Here is a 16,997-nt window from a genome sequence, read left to right on the forward strand (position 1 = left end):
CCCAGGCATTTCCACTTGGGACAGGGCTACCCCAGGTGGGACCGACCTGCATGTCTGCCCGGGCTGAGTTTATATTCAGTGTTCTTGTGAGTTGACCAGTTTCTGTTCTGCTCCTGCCTGTTTTTCTGTCATGTCATTTGCTTCCAGTGATCTGTTGTGTAAACTCTGAGTGTATGAGGTTCATCCTCAAGATCTGGGCTGGCATCCTCTGGGCTGCTTTACAGAGTCGGCCTCCACCACAGTACCTAGCACATCTCCACCGTTGGGTAGATTTAAATCAGCTCTGCTAATGCCTTTCCTGGGCTCTGTCAGCTCTGGACCCACACAGGCCTTCCTTCCTCTAACCAGTGTCAGGATAATGCTTTAGCTGCCAACAGTGATTAATCAGACTTAGAGTCCAAAGTGTTCACACTCACGAGGTGCTGAAGATAGAGGTTTGAACTTTCTGAGCAGGGAGCAGATTTGGAAAGCCCTCAAGGTGTTGTATATGGAAACTTCCAGTTTCCAAAGTGAGCCATTAAAAATATAAACCTTTCACTGCTAACAGAAAAATGGGAAGTTACATTTATAAAAAAGAATATGAAAAAGAGGAAAGCTCAAATGTGAGTAGGGTACAGGAAGGCTTCAGATCTGCCTGCCACCTGATTGTCTGTTTTGATGGCATAGGGGATCATCCCCAGGACTTGAGACTGCCAGGCTGTGGTGGGCTTGGAATCTTCCACTGACTGTTCTAAAGCAGAAAGAGATGCTCCTGTAATGACTGCATCCCCTGGAGTTCCGTGGTCCTCAAGCAGGGACGCATTCCTTAGAATCATTAGATGCACCTGCTGCCTGAGATTGCGGGAAGCTGTCACTCGCCAGACCATCCAGCTGTGTACTGAATCCTGATGCTGCAGTGTGCTGGGACTCTTGTGGATGCCTTGATAGGACACTGACAAGAACCGATAAGAAAGGCATTTTCCTTTTTTGGAAGAAACTTCGCAGCTAAGTACCTAGAGAGACAAAAACAGGGACTCCTAACAAAAGGATGTGGGCAGACACAGGCTATTCTGACACAAACAAGACTGGTTAAGGCATGAGAGAGAGAGACAGAGACAGAAAATGCACACACAACAGCACACGTGGTACAGATACGGGAAGGGGTCCTCTCCCTCCTCACCCCTCCCTCTTCTTTCACAGGCCTCAGTACATTCTGGAACCTTGGGCTTGAAGTATATCCCATGGGAACAATTCTGTGCTTAGACCAAGCAGTCTCATCACAGGGGCCCCAGAGCTGCCTTGGCGAGGAACCTGGGATGATAGTCATTTCTGTTAACTCAAGAGGACTTAAGAAACTCCCAGGACAAAGTGGGAGGGATTTGCAGGAGGGGATGGGGATGGGGAGCAATGCCCAGGCTCTCTATCTGAAAGGGCTAATAATAGCTTTTGAAATTTGAAAGTTAAAGACATTATAGTATGCTTATTTTTTTTTAAGTTTACCTTTGGTTGAAGTCTGGAGACATTTAGATTAATTTCAGATAAGTAAATAAAGGTCAGGGAAAACTAGAAGATGCCCCAATATCACAAAACTGTGAGAGGAAGAGGCTGACGTCATGACCCAGTGGGGTTATGACCCTGGCAGCCTAGTGGCTAACGGTCTTCACCTTGCATGTACCGGGATCCCGTATTGGCACCAGTTCTGATCCCAGCAGCCCCACTTCCCATCCAGCTCACTGCTAGTGGCCTGGAATGGCAGTTGAGGATGACCCAAGGACTTAGGACCCTGCACCCATGTGGGAGACCCAGAGGAGGTTCCAGGCTCCTGGCTTCATATCGGATCAGCTCCGGCTGTTGTAACCACTTGGGGAGTGAATCATCAGCCATAAGATCTTTCTTTCTGTCTCTCCTCCTCTCTGTATATCTGACTTTCCAATCAAACTAAAATAAATCTTTAAAAGAAGTTGGTGCTTATGATGTTGGTATCATAGATGAGCATTTATTTGAGTCCCCGGTGGTTCACTTCTAATCCATCTCCTTACTAATGCCACCAGGGACAACAGCAGACGATGGCCCAAGTGCTTGGCCACTGCCACCCACCCATGTAGGAGACTCAGATGAAGCTCTTGGTTTCCACCCGGCTCCAGCTGTCGTGGCCATTTTGGAGAGTTAACCAACACATGGAAGAACTTTCTCTCTGTGTGTGTCTCCTTTCCTCTCTATAGTTACACCTTTCAAATAAATAAGGACATCCTGAGGAAAAACAAGGAAAGAATGGCTAAGAGGATGAATTTGGTCACAAGATTAGTCCCTTTCTCATTTCCCTAAGAAAGTGATCTCCAGGCAGTAGGATGCCTGTGACTCTCAGCAGCGGACTTCCCAGAAGCAGGAGCCATGTGTTGTATTTCTCTCTTCTGCAGGGCAGATGGTTCACTCCAGTATCTTAAGAGTCATTGGATCCATTCATCAAAGCCAGCATCGGTGTCTTCTCTCCAGTGTTAGGGTTGGAAAGCTGTGGCTGAGCAGTGGGTCTGATTCTCTCATAGTCACTTCCCACTCAGCAAAGGAGGGGAGACAGAGTCACATTTGGAGTTGAGTCGGGATAGAGAAATGACAATGCAAGGTGGAGGAAAGGTGACAGAGGATGGGCACTTAAGCCAAGCTAGAGGCAGGTAGTCTCTGGGACAGCTTTTTAGGAATGAAATCGGTCCATTATCACTTAAGAAACAGTTACCTAGTGCTTTTCAGATGCCAGACTATGTTCTAGAACCCAGCCAAAGTCAGGACAGCATCAATGTGAAGAATTGGGAATCATTGCCCATGTAAATTTCTCCTTATTCTTGCAGAGAACTCAAGGCTTGGACTTGTATCATTTATATCCCATTCTGTTGTATAAAACTTAAAGCAATTTATCAAGGCATGTGAGATTTGTGAAAAGATTACAAATCAGAAGTAGGAGAGATAGACAACTAAGCTGTTAAAAATCAGAAAGTCTCAGAATCACAAATAAGAATAACCTAGATACTATAGGCTTTCCAGTGATGAAACCACACTGAGTAATGGTGTCACCACAGAACAAATAAACCAGTGAAATCAGGAACAGTCCTTTGGAAGATCACTAATTTTCACCAAAAGACCAAAGACCTAAGAACCGTCCCAACTTCAACACACACACAAAGAGAGTGCTGTGACCTTGAGCCTCAGGACTCAGACTGAGTTGATACAGGGTCTCCAGGCAGGTATGAGTCCCTATAGCTTTATGTGCAATGTTAAACACAGGAAAATGTGGGACCATTGAGATAAAGAACTTTAATATGAGTCTCAGGACAGCTGGAGGCAAGGCAGGAGGGAGATAAGAAGCCTTGACGCAGTATCTGGCAGGGAAGTGTGTTTGTAAACTTGATTGGAACAGTCTCTGCTGCAGCCCATTGCTGCACTCCCCATGTCTTTATATAAGCGTGGATTTAGCCACAGGTGTGCTATGATGTGGATGAGCGAAGACCAGGAGAGAACAGCCACATTGGAACTGAATGAATACAACTAGAAATAAAGCTCCTTTACCTGCTCATTAGATATCACCTGGAGTGCTTTCCGCTGTCTTTGGAGTGGGAAATGTATAGTTTTGCCAACCTGAATATTTGTGAATGAGATAACAGAAAAAAAAATTAAGCTTTTCAATGCCTTTGTCTGACTTTATAGAACAATAAGGTGGGTTAGAAGTGAAGACAATTAGGTTAGCCATTGTAAGACAAGATTTTGGACTGTAACCCCTTTGGATTGATTTTTAGGTATTGGGTGCAGAATCACCTTTTTAAGCAACCATTTTTGGCACTTTTGAAATATTTGCAAAGCCTAAGAGTTTCTTCTCTTTTTCTTCCACAGCACTGGAGAAAGGAGGGAAGTAAAAAAAAAAAATGAGTTGGGGGGGGGCGTTGCTTTGTTCCTGCCATCTTTCCAAGTCCTATATCCATGCCTTTCGGGAGCCTGAATGGGCTTGCAGATTTGCCATAGTACCCTGCACCTGTGCCCTACTGCTGGGTCTCCAACACTCACCGTCTCTTCACTTGGGATGGTTAAGTGAGGTTCCCTGTCCCAGATATTAAGTAAAACTGAAAGACTTTTTTTCCTTTGCGACTAAAGATAGAAGATTAACTGATAGAGGCAGCATACATATGTTTCGTAGCTGTGTATCATAAGAAAGAAATAATGATCATATATCTTGGAGTACATCATCAAGTTTGTTTCATGGTAAAGGAAAAAGAATCCAAAGCGAGGACTTGTTTGGGTGGTGTTGCTGTGCTGGAATGATGTTTCCTTGGCTCTTTCCCAAGGGTTCCTTGGCACCTCCATTTTCCTTCCCCTTCCCTTATTTCCTGGAAACTTCTACCCAGGCTGGAATAACTGTGTCCAGAAAATAAAGTGTGATTTTGTTTTAAGGTTAATAGTAACAGGTTGAGTTGCAAAAGAAGTTTAGTAATATTTGTATAGAATAAATTTATTTTCATCTCCAAAACAGAAAGTCCCAAGGATTGTGCATGAGCAGGAGGGAAAGAGATGCGTTCATAGAATACGTCAGACCTCTCCACTGGACTGAAGGAGCATTGGGGAAACTGAGTCAGGACCTAGCACATTCTTGCTGCTGTCCAGGTGAAGATCAGACTGCTCTCTTGCAGCAGCCTGTTGGAGAGATCACTGGATCAAACACTGAGCACTGAAGTACCATTGGTCCTAGAAGAGCTGAACAGAAGGACCAGAGGTGGCTGGGAAGTTGGAAAGGCAGGGCAGGTGGCTTAGGTGACCTTGAAGTAGCATGTCTATCTGTAGAAGTCTGTTAGAGAAATGCATGTTTTGTTAAGGTTTATTTATTTCAAAGTCAGAGTGACATGGAGAGAGAGAGAGTGAGAAAGAAAGAGAGAGAGATCTTCTTTCTGTTGGTTCACTACCCAAATGGCCACAGCACCTGGGGCCAAGCTGTGCTACACTGGGTAAAGCTGCTGCCTATAGTGTGAACATTAAATATGGGTGCCTGTTCAAATCCTAGCTGTTCCACTTCGCATCCACTTCCCTGTTAATGCGAAAGGGAAAACAGTGGAAGATGGCCCGAGTGCTTGGACACCTGCACCCATGTGAGAGACCCAGAAGAAGCCCTGGCTTTGGTCTGTTCCAGCCCTAGTCCTTGTGGATGACACCAGATGGAAGATCTTCTCTAATTTCCCCTTCTCTCTGCCTTTCAAATGAAGAGATAAATATAAATATAATAATAATAATAAAGAAGTGGGACAGCCAAGACTTGTACTGGTGCCCATATAGGATACCAAAATTGCAAATGAAAGCTTAACTTGCTACGTCCCTAAAACAACGTTTTTGGGTTTTTTATTATTGTTGCTTTTATTTTGCTGTGCTGGACCTTCCCAGGAAGAGGGAGATTGGAGAAATTTGCAAGTGAGGTTATAGCACCCTGAGAGTACCTTCAGGCCTCCTTGGCTCCATTACTGTTCAGATTTCTCCAGGGGAGATGCGTACCATTGCCAAGGGCAAACCATGTTCACCTTGCAGCAGGTGCACCTCATGCTGCTGGTGCACACTCTAATCCCTCCCCCACAGACTGGAGGTGATGCTCCCCTCTCCTCTACAACCTGGGCAGAGGAAAAGCGCAGGAAGAGTAATTCCACTGGTCCGGATTGCCTTAGCCAAGTGGGCATGTGTATGTGTCTCCAGCCACATGGGTTGGTCCTGAATGCTCATAAAGTGACCTGTGAGCCGCCCCACCAGACAGGCAGGGAGATACAAAGGCAAAAGGCCACGGAAAAAAAATTGCTGGGCCCTGAAGATCCTGTCTGCCCTTACACTTGCATCCTCCTGAAGTTTCCACTGCTCAGCAGCCTTGGCTAGCCTTGGCAGTGGTCTACCTGGAAGGCTGTAGGTTGACTTACACGGACTCTGCTGGCCCCTTGATCCTGGCGTCATAAGCCCTGAGGTTGTGGTGTGCCCTTGGAGCAGGCAGGTGTGCAATGGAGGCACAGTGTTCGTCATCCCCCCCAGCCTGCAGGGGGCCCTAGTCTTCAGAGAATGGTGGTTGCCCCACTCCCCTCCCTCCCCGGAGGGAAGTCAGGGCACTTCAGCTTTGAGAGGAGAGGAAGAGAGCCAACTCTGGGGCAGTGCCAGGTGTACCCGCTGCGACCTTTGCTCTTCTGTGTGCCAAGCCCTTTGCAGGGGCTGTGCCAGCGCTGCTGCCATCTCCCATCCAGGAAATATCGTGTGTCTCTTCACTCATTAGCTTCCCAGTGGCTTCTCCAAGTTTTCTTTCTCTGTTAACTGAACAGAGAATAACCAGAGACATCTTTTTTAAGGAAGAAAGTCTGGTGTTAAAGGTCAGAAAGAAGTCGATTGAGACTCTTAATGCGGGGTAAAGGGAGATCTTAGACCCCTTACCTTCCCAGTCCCTTTAACTTCCTGATGCCTCTGTACGCGGACCGGAACTGTAGCCTTTAGCCAAGGTGAACACCCTCTTCATGGCTACACTGACTTGTGATCTTCTGTTTCCCAAGTTAAGGTGGAGGAAAACTCAGGAGGCGTTGGAACACCTGCCTGCAAGGAGAGTGTATGAACAATGGCTTCTTCCTTGTAACTTGAGACTTTGGTGTAATGAGCCCTCTGTCCCAAGGGCCTAGTGACTTGTTCTCTGTCATTCCTGGCTCTTTCCTGAGTCCTTTTGTTGAAGGAGCAGCTGACTGAGGAGAAAGGAAGGGTCAGTTCCATTGTAGCTGTGGGCCTTGGGTCAGCTGCAGATCAATTTCCTGGTTAATTCAGAAAAAAAAAAAGGAATCGTCTTGGGTCATGCTTTGTAACAGCCAGACCAAAAAAGACCATGACAACATAAAAATCCCAGAATTAATATAATTTCCATAATTGGGGCCAGGGCATTATAAGACATTATCATGGAACACAACAGCCTCCTATAAGTCATTTTGCATCCAGTTTATAAATGAGAATAATTTCCACCATTCCCTGAGGGTCCTAGCAATTACGCCCATCAATAGCACAATTGTGAATATAGTTGAGGAGTAGACACAGGAAGGCAAGTACCTTTAACTTTGTTCTTTATTTCTCTAGAGGTCTGCAAATGTTTGCCAACAGGCACAGTGAATAAAACCAAGCTTTATACAAACTTGAAAAGTGCCTTGATACGTCTTGTAGTTGTTGCTCATTTAATGCACTATAATTATAGGCAAGCAAATCTAGCTTCATTTTCTGGCATCTCTTACACCAAATATGTGGGTATATCAGACATAGTATTTGTTTTATTCAAATATATCTCACATACCTTTGCAGTCCTTCCTGATGGAGCAGGTATCTTGCACCTTTATGGGCATGTGGATGACAAATTCACCAAGCTCATCAAGCGTTACTGATGGCCTGGGGACAGGCAATTCCCCAGGTGAAATAGTTTCCTAAAGTGTCCCTCTTACATCCTTGATATCTTAGTCTGCAACATCAATACATTGTCTATAAATATTGTCACCAAAGGGTTTGGTGCTTTTTGGTGTTTTAATGTGTGAAGACCAAAAGCATGGACACCAATAGTCACCTTTAAAAATGACCAAAGCAAATTTATCCCTTTGTTCTGGCAATCACAGAAAGGTTTGTCTTTTAGTACATGAGATCTGCAGCCACATTGGTTGTCTCTGTGTCTTTAGAATTTGCAAAAGGGAACTGAAACCCAGCAAGCCGTATGAGGAGCCCATTCAGAAAATGCACAAAAAAGCAAATGAAAATGACCCAGAACGAGGTGGTATATTTTTCACTTTGTGTTTTGTAGGCGTAAGTCCCTTCTTTAAAATTTGCAATTTTTTCTGAGAGGTGGTGGATTTTCACTTCAGAGGCAAATAATACCATGACAAGACAGCCACAGGAGCCTGTAATGGGGAAGAAGCAACACATTAGGACAAGAGTTTTCTGATTGTAGGGAAGAGAGTCATTGTGCAAACCAAGGAAAACCTTTCACCATCATCTTCCTTTGTGTTCTTATGCAAAAATCTATTGTTGAAAATGTGTGGACTCTTTCATCTGTGTATGGAGGGTGGTCCCTGGATTACAGCCCTGGATGAGGGAGATTTGTGCATGTGTATGTGGAGGTCTACAGGAAGGGTAGGGACAGAGTGTGGTTAGAATCGAGCTGGAAGGTGGAGATGTGGAAGCAGTAATGGTAATTAAAATTGAGCTGATGTTGGGGCTGGCACTACGGTACAGTGGTGGGTTAAGCCACCACCTGTACCGCCAGCATCTCATACAGGCTCCACTTCTAATCTAGCCCCTGCTAATACACCTGGAAAAGCAGTGAGTGTGGTCCAATTGCATGGGCCCCTGCATCCATGTAGGAGGCTTGACATGTTCTAGGCTCCTGGCTTTAGCCTGCACTAGCTCTGGCCATTGTGGCCATTTGGGGAATGAACCAAGGATAGGAAATCTCCCTCCTTCTCCTGCTTTCTCTAATTCTGCCTTTCAAGTAAGTACTTTTTTTTTCTAAACAAAGAACTGAGCTGATCTTACAAAGACTGGGAGAGATTTCTCCTTGCTTGACCGGAAGCCTGAATGGCAAGATTAAGCTACAAGGCAGCCACAGCTGTGATGTTCAGAACACAGCGCACTGCCTCACAGGCTCTGCAGGAGAAATGCCAGTTATGCACACACCTTTAAGAAAGACCCCAAACCTCTGTCCAGAAGGGTGACTGTGGCTACTCCAGCTGCCTGCCTGGACTTGGCTGCCCAGAGGAACACCTGGGCAGCAGCAGCCAAGGACAAGGTGTTAGAGTATAGCCTATCTCTTCCCTCTCTCTTACTTCTTTGTAAAGGCAGCAGTACGCAGAGATACAGAGAAAAAACTCTTTTTCATCCATTTCCTCTGCTGCTGAGCTATTCCCCAAATGCTTGTGACAGTCTGGGACTGGACCAGGCCAACATCAGAAACCTGGAACCCGATTCATCGGGGTCTCCCTGTGGGTGGCAGGGGTCAAGAACTCAGGGCGTCTTCTACTGCTTTTGCAGGTGTATTAGCAGGGGGCTGGATTGGAAATGGAGCAGCTGAGACACAACCAGTGCTCAGATGGGATGCTCAAGTGCAAAAGTGGTGGCTTAATCTATATGCCGCAACACTAGTTCCTGTTCTCTTTGCAACACAATCCCGATTTTTAATTGGATGTGCGGCTACTTTGAACAAAAATTTTGGATGACAGTAACTGGGATATGGCTGACCAGTGGGTGGGAAGGATGTTCCTCAATGTGAACTGGTTTTAGGGCCTTGCCTTTCATCCCGACTCCAACATTCCTTTATGCAGCCTGAAATCTGGAGCCCCTAGAACATTCTGGAATAAGTGGCTTTTCAATGGATGCTGTGCATTGTGGGAAAATAGGAAAGAAGGGATCTGGATCCCAGACACCTGAGGCTTCCAGAACAACTCTGGATTCCGATCTCTCATGTGTATGAGAGAGAAAAGGAGCATTCATTTTGTTTAATCTATTATTATTTTCACTTGTAGATAGATTGATCTTAACAGCTGCAGCTGTGACCCAGGTGAGCTCTTGGCAGGACAAGTGTGCTCCACAATGGGGGGACCAGGAATCTGAGGTGTCATCTCTCTTGACGAGCAGATGGCACAGGGAGCAGAAGCAGATGGCCCAAGGAACTCTCCCAGGAGCACATTGGGCAGCTGGGACTCCCAAACTCCTCTGGTGTTCCCGGCCACTCCAGAAGGGTTCCAGTTAATAGGATACTGTAGATGGTTTTCTGACTTAGACAAATAAATTTGGGTTGAAACCTTGATTGTTTCATGAAGTATGTGAGATTACACTAATTTAAGCTCCAATCTTCTGTAAAGGCAGCTATATAAATAATACATGATTTGCATTTGGCATTAGAATTGATGCATATACCAAGGCCTTTCAAACAGTTTGCTGAAACATAGAATTAAAAGAATTTTGATAGCAAGAATTTTTTAAAGTCCCTGTGTGGTTTTTTAATAATATGCATTGTTCATGAACTTTTTGAAGATGCATCCGAAATGCTTCTTGGTTTTATGTATTTCTTAGAATACCCTCCCGTAATCCCTTACCACCCAACCCCAGGAAAACTTATGCCAGAGTAGGTAGTCCAGCATATATGCTGTAATGCCCATTCTTCCAAATACTCTCCCATTAAGTTTACGACTCTTTTAGGAGGTCTGAATGTTCTATGTTCTTCAATTACAGTTAATTCAAATACTATGGGAGCAGCAACACAGTGGTAGCTTCAGTTCACATTCATTAATTCACTCATTCATTTGTTTAGCTCAATGTATAAGGTACCAAATTTAGGGATGGTGGTGGGTAGATAAACACCGAGTAAAACCCACGTGATTTTTGCTTTCACAAGGTGTATAATCAGGCAGGAAATAAGTACAGGGAGTGTAAGAGCAGGCAGAGTACAGGGTGCTAGTGTGAGAGGGTGCATGGGGCTTGGCAGTTCTTCTTGGGAAGAACTGTAGAATTCAGGTGAGCAAAGGCCACAGGTCTACAGGGAGAGAGCATTACAGACATGGGGGGCTATAGTACTAATGATGACCTGGGAGCCTGGCATTGTGGTGCAGTGGGTTATGTCGCAGCCTGTGGCATCGGCATCTCATTTGGGCACTGGTTTGTGTCTCATCCCTTTCACTTCCCAACAGCTCCCTGCTAGTGTGCCTGGGAAGGCAGTGGAGGATGGCTCGGGGGCGTGGATCTTTGCCACACATGTCGGGGACCTGGATGGAGTTATAGGATCCTGGATTCAGCATAGTCCAGCCCTGACTATTGTGGTCATCTGAGATCTCTTTCCCCCACCACTTCCAAACCTTGTGAGCTGTGCAACTCTGCCTTTCAAATAATTAAGTACATCTTTAAGAAAACAAACAAAAAAACAAAAGTTCTAAATGATAGCACCCACTCTTTTTATAAAGATGCACTTTAGGTTGGGGGTAGAGGCAGAGATGAAATGATGAGGGCTGGGAGGTAGGGAGCAGGGCTGAACAGAAAGGCAGACATCAGTTTTTCCATAGTTTGAAGAGTCTCAGGTGTCTGCTTGGCTATTATCATAGAACACCCTCAAATAGCCAATCAAATGGTATAATTTTTTGAAACTTTACTTCCTAACAGCCTCGGAGAGGTAGCTGAGAATATTCCTTTCTGGACGTTGTCAGGCTAACTATTTTTGTAATTCTGAGCTTAAAACCAGAGCTCTCCCCTGGCAAACCTGCATTTTCCCTTTATTGTTAGATCCTAACACACACACGAAAAGTGACAGGGCTGTTTGTTCTTTATCTTTTATTTGAAAATTGCTGAGAGAATGCCGTGGCTTTTACCATAAGAGCTCTTTTTGTCTGAGCGGCAGTGAGTTTCAGACCCAAGTAAAACACTCCTTCCTTAGCACCTGGTAGCAAAACTCAGGTTCGGTTTCCTTTTCAAGTTGTTAAATATTTTACAGGTGCTGCTTTGTTAAGCAGACAGCATCACGGTGAGCTTGCACTTCCAGTTCCTAAAGGGCCAGGGACTTTGATGGGGCTCCCAAGTTTTTGCCATCATGAATGTTTCAAGTGTATGGACTTTCCACACAGAGCTGGAGGCCAAGGAGTAGAAAAGAAGCTGTGAGATTCCATCCTGGACTTGGGTTGACCAGGAGGTCAATTTTGTCATTTCAGAGTCTGCAGACAGAGAGAGAGAGAGAGAGAGACAGGGCCTGAGTCCCCAACAGCCTTTCTGTGAATGCTGAGTAGTGTGAAGGGAAATGACTCCATGTGAATTTGTGATGTATTTTGCTGCCTTCTCTCCTTGGCTCCAAAAGAGATGAGGAAGGAAGGATCTCTGACTCACAGACCCAGATCCACACAAAGACTTTCTCTGTGGTCTGATTGCTGGGAAGGTAAGTGATGGTGAGAACAGAGTTCAGCCTCTTCCAGTCTGACCCTGAGATGCCAACAATGGGGGATCCTGCTCTGGGGGCTGACATGACGCCTCCACTTACACTCGGGTATTCTACGTTGGATCATGGGCTTGAGTTCCAGCTGCTTTGTTTCCAGCCCAGCTCCCTGATAATGTGCTTTGAAAGGCAGCAGGTGATGGCCCAGGTACTTGAGGTCCTGCTACCCAAGTGGGAGACCAGGATGAAGTTCCTGCCTCCTGGCTTCTTCGTGGTCCAGCCCTGGCCATTGCAGTCACCTGGAGAGTAAACCAGTGAATGGAGGGTCTGGTCTCTCTCTCTTCTTCCTCTCTCGCTTTCCCTTTCTATCTCTCTGTCTCCTTGCACACCTTTTCTCCCCCAATCACTGGGCATTTCAAATAAATAAATCTATTTAACACACACACACAGCAGATCCTGCCCTATCTGTGGAGAGCTATTTTTCAGAGGATGAGGAATCCTTCAAGTCAGTTTGATATTCCCATCTAGGGCTCCTGCCATACGTGAAAGATCACCTGTGGCGACCCTAGAATTCACTCCCCACGGATCCCAGAGTCTGTGTCCTTTGTAAGCACCTGTCTTGGCTCACTCCTTCCAAGGGCAGACCTCACATCTGGACAACTGAGGCTGGCTGAGGAACAGCTGCTGGAGGGGCCTGGTCAGAGCTTGCAGATGCAGTGCAAGATCCATCCAAGTATGTTTGTGGCTCTCTATGCAACATAGCCAGGCAGGGGACAAGAAGTGAGTAGAGCAGGGACAGTTCTGTTCTTGTCATCATCTTATTGTATTCCAGTCTCAAGGGCCAAGAATTCTCAGCTTGAACGGGGTTTTGCAGGATTTTGTGTTGGAATATCTGATTTTTATGTAACAATTTTATTAACATGACACTTTAGATATTAGGATCCAACCTGCAGGCTGCCTTCCTCTTTTTCCCAGTCTTTCATATGCTCTAAGAAGCAAACAGTTGGAGCTATTTGATCTGCTTCCCACGTGCCTAGCTATACCGCCAGTGCTGTTCCTGCTCTCTAGACAGGTTAGAGTAAACCGGGACCTTCCCAAACCTGGCGTGCTCTGCTGAAGCTACGATTTGGAATCTAAGACCTGGGTTTTGCTGTCCAGTATTGACCTCAATGACCTGCAGGCATTTTTCCCTTTCATCTGATTTCCACACCATCTGGCTGGTACTGTCATTTTTTTTTTTTCTAGTGACTTTGATTACTGAGTTCATTTCTGACTGAATAGAATAGCTGAGTTATAGAGCTGTCACATCATGAATGATCAGCCAATTAACCAGCGTTTTTAGTGTGCTATGCAACGGCACACCCATGATTTCTCTGCTGGCAGTTGTCTGGCACTGCGGGTTAGGAGTCTGTCCCCTCCTTCAGAGCTCACAATTGGGGTAGCAGAGGCCGCAGCCCATGAGACGGTTGCTTCATCATTGCTGTGTCATCCTGCCAGCACCCTCAAAGAATATCTACAGGTTTAAGTTCTCAAAGGGGGAAGAACTCTTGGAAATATTTTCCTCCAATCACTAAGTTCAACTTTTTGTAAATAATAAATTAGAATTTCAGTTCCATTCAAAGTAATGACCAGCATTCTCAGAAAGCTAACACAACATCTTCCAGTTTTCCTATAGGTGGCAAATACTAGTGGCCTTCCGTTTCTAATACAGAGTAAGAATGTATCATTTCCTTCTTTAAGTAGTCTTGAGAGATGATAAATGGGGCTGGAGGAGACTTTGCAGGTGTAGGTGCTAATTTTCTGTGAAATTATGCAATCTTGCTAGAAAGTCAGTAATTGAAGGTGAGGTCACCAGCAATGATGTCTTCCTACAGAAGAAGGGGCTCTGACTCCATAGTGCTTCCGAAATGTGTGCCTGCCTTCTAGAAAAGGTGGCAGAGGGACTTGTTGAACAAGCATATCTAAGCATAGAAGCTGAGGTCCTGAAGGCAACCAGCACCAATCAGAGCTTTCTCCCTCTGTCTTGTGCAAAGGAGACATATCTAACCTAAGTATCACAAATGTCGTGTTCTTGGGAAGCGTAATTAGTGTAAAGAAGATAGGTCTTAAAAACTCAGTGTAGGGGACTGGCACCATGGCTCAACAAGCTAACCCTCCACTTTGTGGTGTCAGCATTCCATATGGGAGACCTAGGTGCTCCAACTCCAATACATCTCCTTGCTTCTGGCCAAAAAAGCAGCAGAGGATGGCTCAAGTCCTTGAGCCTTTGATTGCACATGGGAAACCCAGAAGGAAGCTCTTGGCTTTGGATCTGTCCAGCTCTGGCTATTGTGGTCATGTGGAAAGTGAACCTGCAAAAGGAGGACTTTTTCTCTGTCTCTCCTTCTCTCTGTAAAGGTGCCTTTCAAATAAAAATGAATCTTTCACAGAGAGATAGAGAGAGAGAGAGAGAGAAAGAAAAGGAACCCCACAATGCTGACTTAATTAGAACTGATATTCAGAAAAGAAGAACATCATTTGTTGGTAGGAAATATACAGATCTACTTGTAGGTGACTTATTTGTCCAACAGCTATTTGTTGTATGCTTGTTGCACTGGTCCAGGCGATGGGGTTACAGCAATGAATAGAATAGACAAAAGTTTCTTTCTTCTTGAAGCTTCAGTGATAGGGAGCAATGGAGAGAAAGAGAGCAAGCCGGAAAGCTCGAGAGGCTAAGCCCAGTCTTCCCATTTTATATTGAGGAGGAGAGTGAGGCAGGGCGGGCACTCGGAAGATTAAGAAAAGGATGATTAGGAAAGGACTCCTAGGGAAGATAACACTTGAGCGTATCTTGAAGGGAGGGAAAAGGCAGGCATCTGGGCAGAAGAGTATTCCACGCTGTGGGCACCAAGCACAGAGGAGCCAGGAGGTTTGAGCAGGGGGAGGAAGCAAGGAAAGCAAAGTGCACTGAGAGTTGAGCCATCTGTGTGTGCATCTGCAGTGAGCACCTCAAGCAGGGCTGGGGAGCTGACAGTGATGTCTGAGGCTTTGGGAAGAGAGGACACAGGTTCTGAATACAGTGTGCGTCTCTTTGCAATTGTGATAGAAAAATCCTAAGCATCCGCTTGCAGAGTATCCCTGTGCAAAAGCAAATGCAATGCAGTCCTCTTACAGAATCTTCAACCTGACCTCAGCCTGGGTCCAACACTCTTGGCCCGGTGATGCAAGCCAAGTGTTTGCCCAGTGACATCACGGGCTGTCTCAAGTTACTTTCTTTTCCCTCTGTGACCTCTTTCCCAAGGGTTATGTGGAGAGACTGGCAGAACACCTGTATATACATGGTTTCTGTTTTCATTGCTGCCTTTCCCTCCCACCATTCCTTCCTCCTTCCCCAGGCTCTTAGTGGCTTTGATGGCTGAACACTCTGGGTCCCTCAGACTCCTGAATGGTAGCTCCTCCATGAGGACCTGAGTGGGAACAAGACACAGACTCTGTTCCCCACTCCAGCACAACTGCAGAATAATATTCCCTAGACACATTGCAGAAGCCAGTCTTATTAATACTGAAAGTGCTATATACCATGAACATTTTTCTATTTTTGTGCTGTTCTTTGTTTTCTTGTCTCCATGCTTCATTCACCACTGCGCCTGTTTATGTTCCATGCCATCCTTGTAATTATCATAATTAATTGGGCCCATCCCAGAAGCATCCCCCGTTTGAAAAAAGATAGCAATTGTCTTTGTTTGCCTGGCTTGGTATAACTCACACAATATGATACCATATATAAAAGAAGACTGGAAACACAATTTTCAACAGATTTGCTGGGTTTTATTGCCCAAAAAAGACTTGAGCCAATGTCTTTCACATTCTCAGAGTTGTCACTGAACCTCGGATGCTGTACCACTAATCCACCTGCTCTGTTCTCTTTCATGTGCAAATCTGGGATAAGCCCTGACCACCAGTGGGGGAACATCTAGAATTGATGTTCAAATATCACTACTCCAATTTTAAACTATGGTCTAGTTACTTCTGTGCTCAGATGGCTCCCTCTCTGCTTCTCAACTTGTGTACTCCTCTGGCTCTTTCCCTCCCACCATATTATAAATCCAAAGGAAGATTTTCTTTTTCCAACCTCTTTTTCTCCTCCTGTGTTCCCCTGCCTCCACCCTTCATTCATTCACTCAAAGCTCCCTGTTGCGGGATGCTCTTGACACATTCCCCCGGTATGGCCTCTCCCTGGCAGAACACCTGTTCTCTGCTTTTCTCTTTCCTCTCTGGATATTCCCCACCAGTGTCCTTTGCCAGCCCCTCTTCCTGCTCCTGCAACCTGACTGATGGTGTCCTGCAGCGATGGTTGCTGGGCCAAGTTTTCTCTCTGCACAGTCTCTCCCTAGATGATCTCATCCATTTTCATTGTTCTACATAATATCTATATCCTGGCAATGCCTAAAATTATGCTTTCCGTCTAGACCTCTTCCCCAAGTGCCAGACTCATATTTCCAGCCCTTTGCTCGACTTCTCCCCTTGAACTCTCTGTCTTGAAGCGTGTGGATTTGACCTGCCTTGGGCAGCACACTGCATCTCAGGGTTTCAGCTTCTCTCCCCAGCTTGCCCTTGTCCTTAGCCACCAGCCTGTTCATCTCCTTGTCTTATCCATCTTAATGAATGCCACCATTGTCTATTATATCATGCAAGCTACCTGCAAAAGAAAAGTTTAGATCTACTTTCAGAACATTTTAGAATCTATTCAACCCCATCTCCAATGCAATACAGCTATCAGTCATCTTAAAATCTTTCAAAAGTTTCTCATTAACATTAGAATCAGTTCTCAAAGACTTGTCATGGCTTTTGAGGTCTGATGTTAACTGGCATCAAATGAATTCTCACTTCTTGATTGCTTATTTACTTTTTTGTTGTTGCTGTGGCCATTGTTGCCTCACTGCTGATCACTGGCCACACATGGGGTTTCCTTTAGTTCCTATGGCAAGCTGAACCCTTTTCTTAAAGTTCTCCACTTGGTGATTTCTACGAGGGTTTTTAGATCCTTTACTCAGCTATTGAGGTGGGCTCTTGGCACATAAATCAATTTACTACTTAGGACATACACATACCAAGT

At 45.4% G+C, this 16,997-nt stretch overlaps 1 protein-coding gene across 3 annotated transcripts in view; it reads right to left on the minus strand.

Moving 5' to 3' along the window:
• Positions 1-7,573: 7,573 nt before the first annotated feature.
• The window catches only part of CLRN1 (clarin 1), a 42,009-nt gene continuing 32,585 nt past the window's right edge, over positions 7,574-16,997 (minus strand). For 2 of the 3 annotated variants that reach the window (XM_040974920.1, XM_040974918.1), the window contains one exon: positions 7,627-7,892. In XM_040974920.1, coding sequence (XP_040830854.1) covers positions 7,627-7,892 — 266 coding nt within the window. Of the gene's footprint in view, positions 7,893-16,997 lie in introns of all 3 variants that reach the window. The other variant, XM_040974919.1, reaches the window with a different exon arrangement.

This window comes from Ochotona curzoniae, unplaced genomic scaffold (genome assembly GCF_017591425.1).
Source record: "Ochotona curzoniae isolate NIBS_2020 unplaced genomic scaffold, NIBS_Ocur_1.0 contig_2599, whole genome shotgun sequence".
Classification (NCBI taxonomy): domain Eukaryota; kingdom Metazoa; phylum Chordata; class Mammalia; order Lagomorpha; family Ochotonidae; genus Ochotona; species Ochotona curzoniae.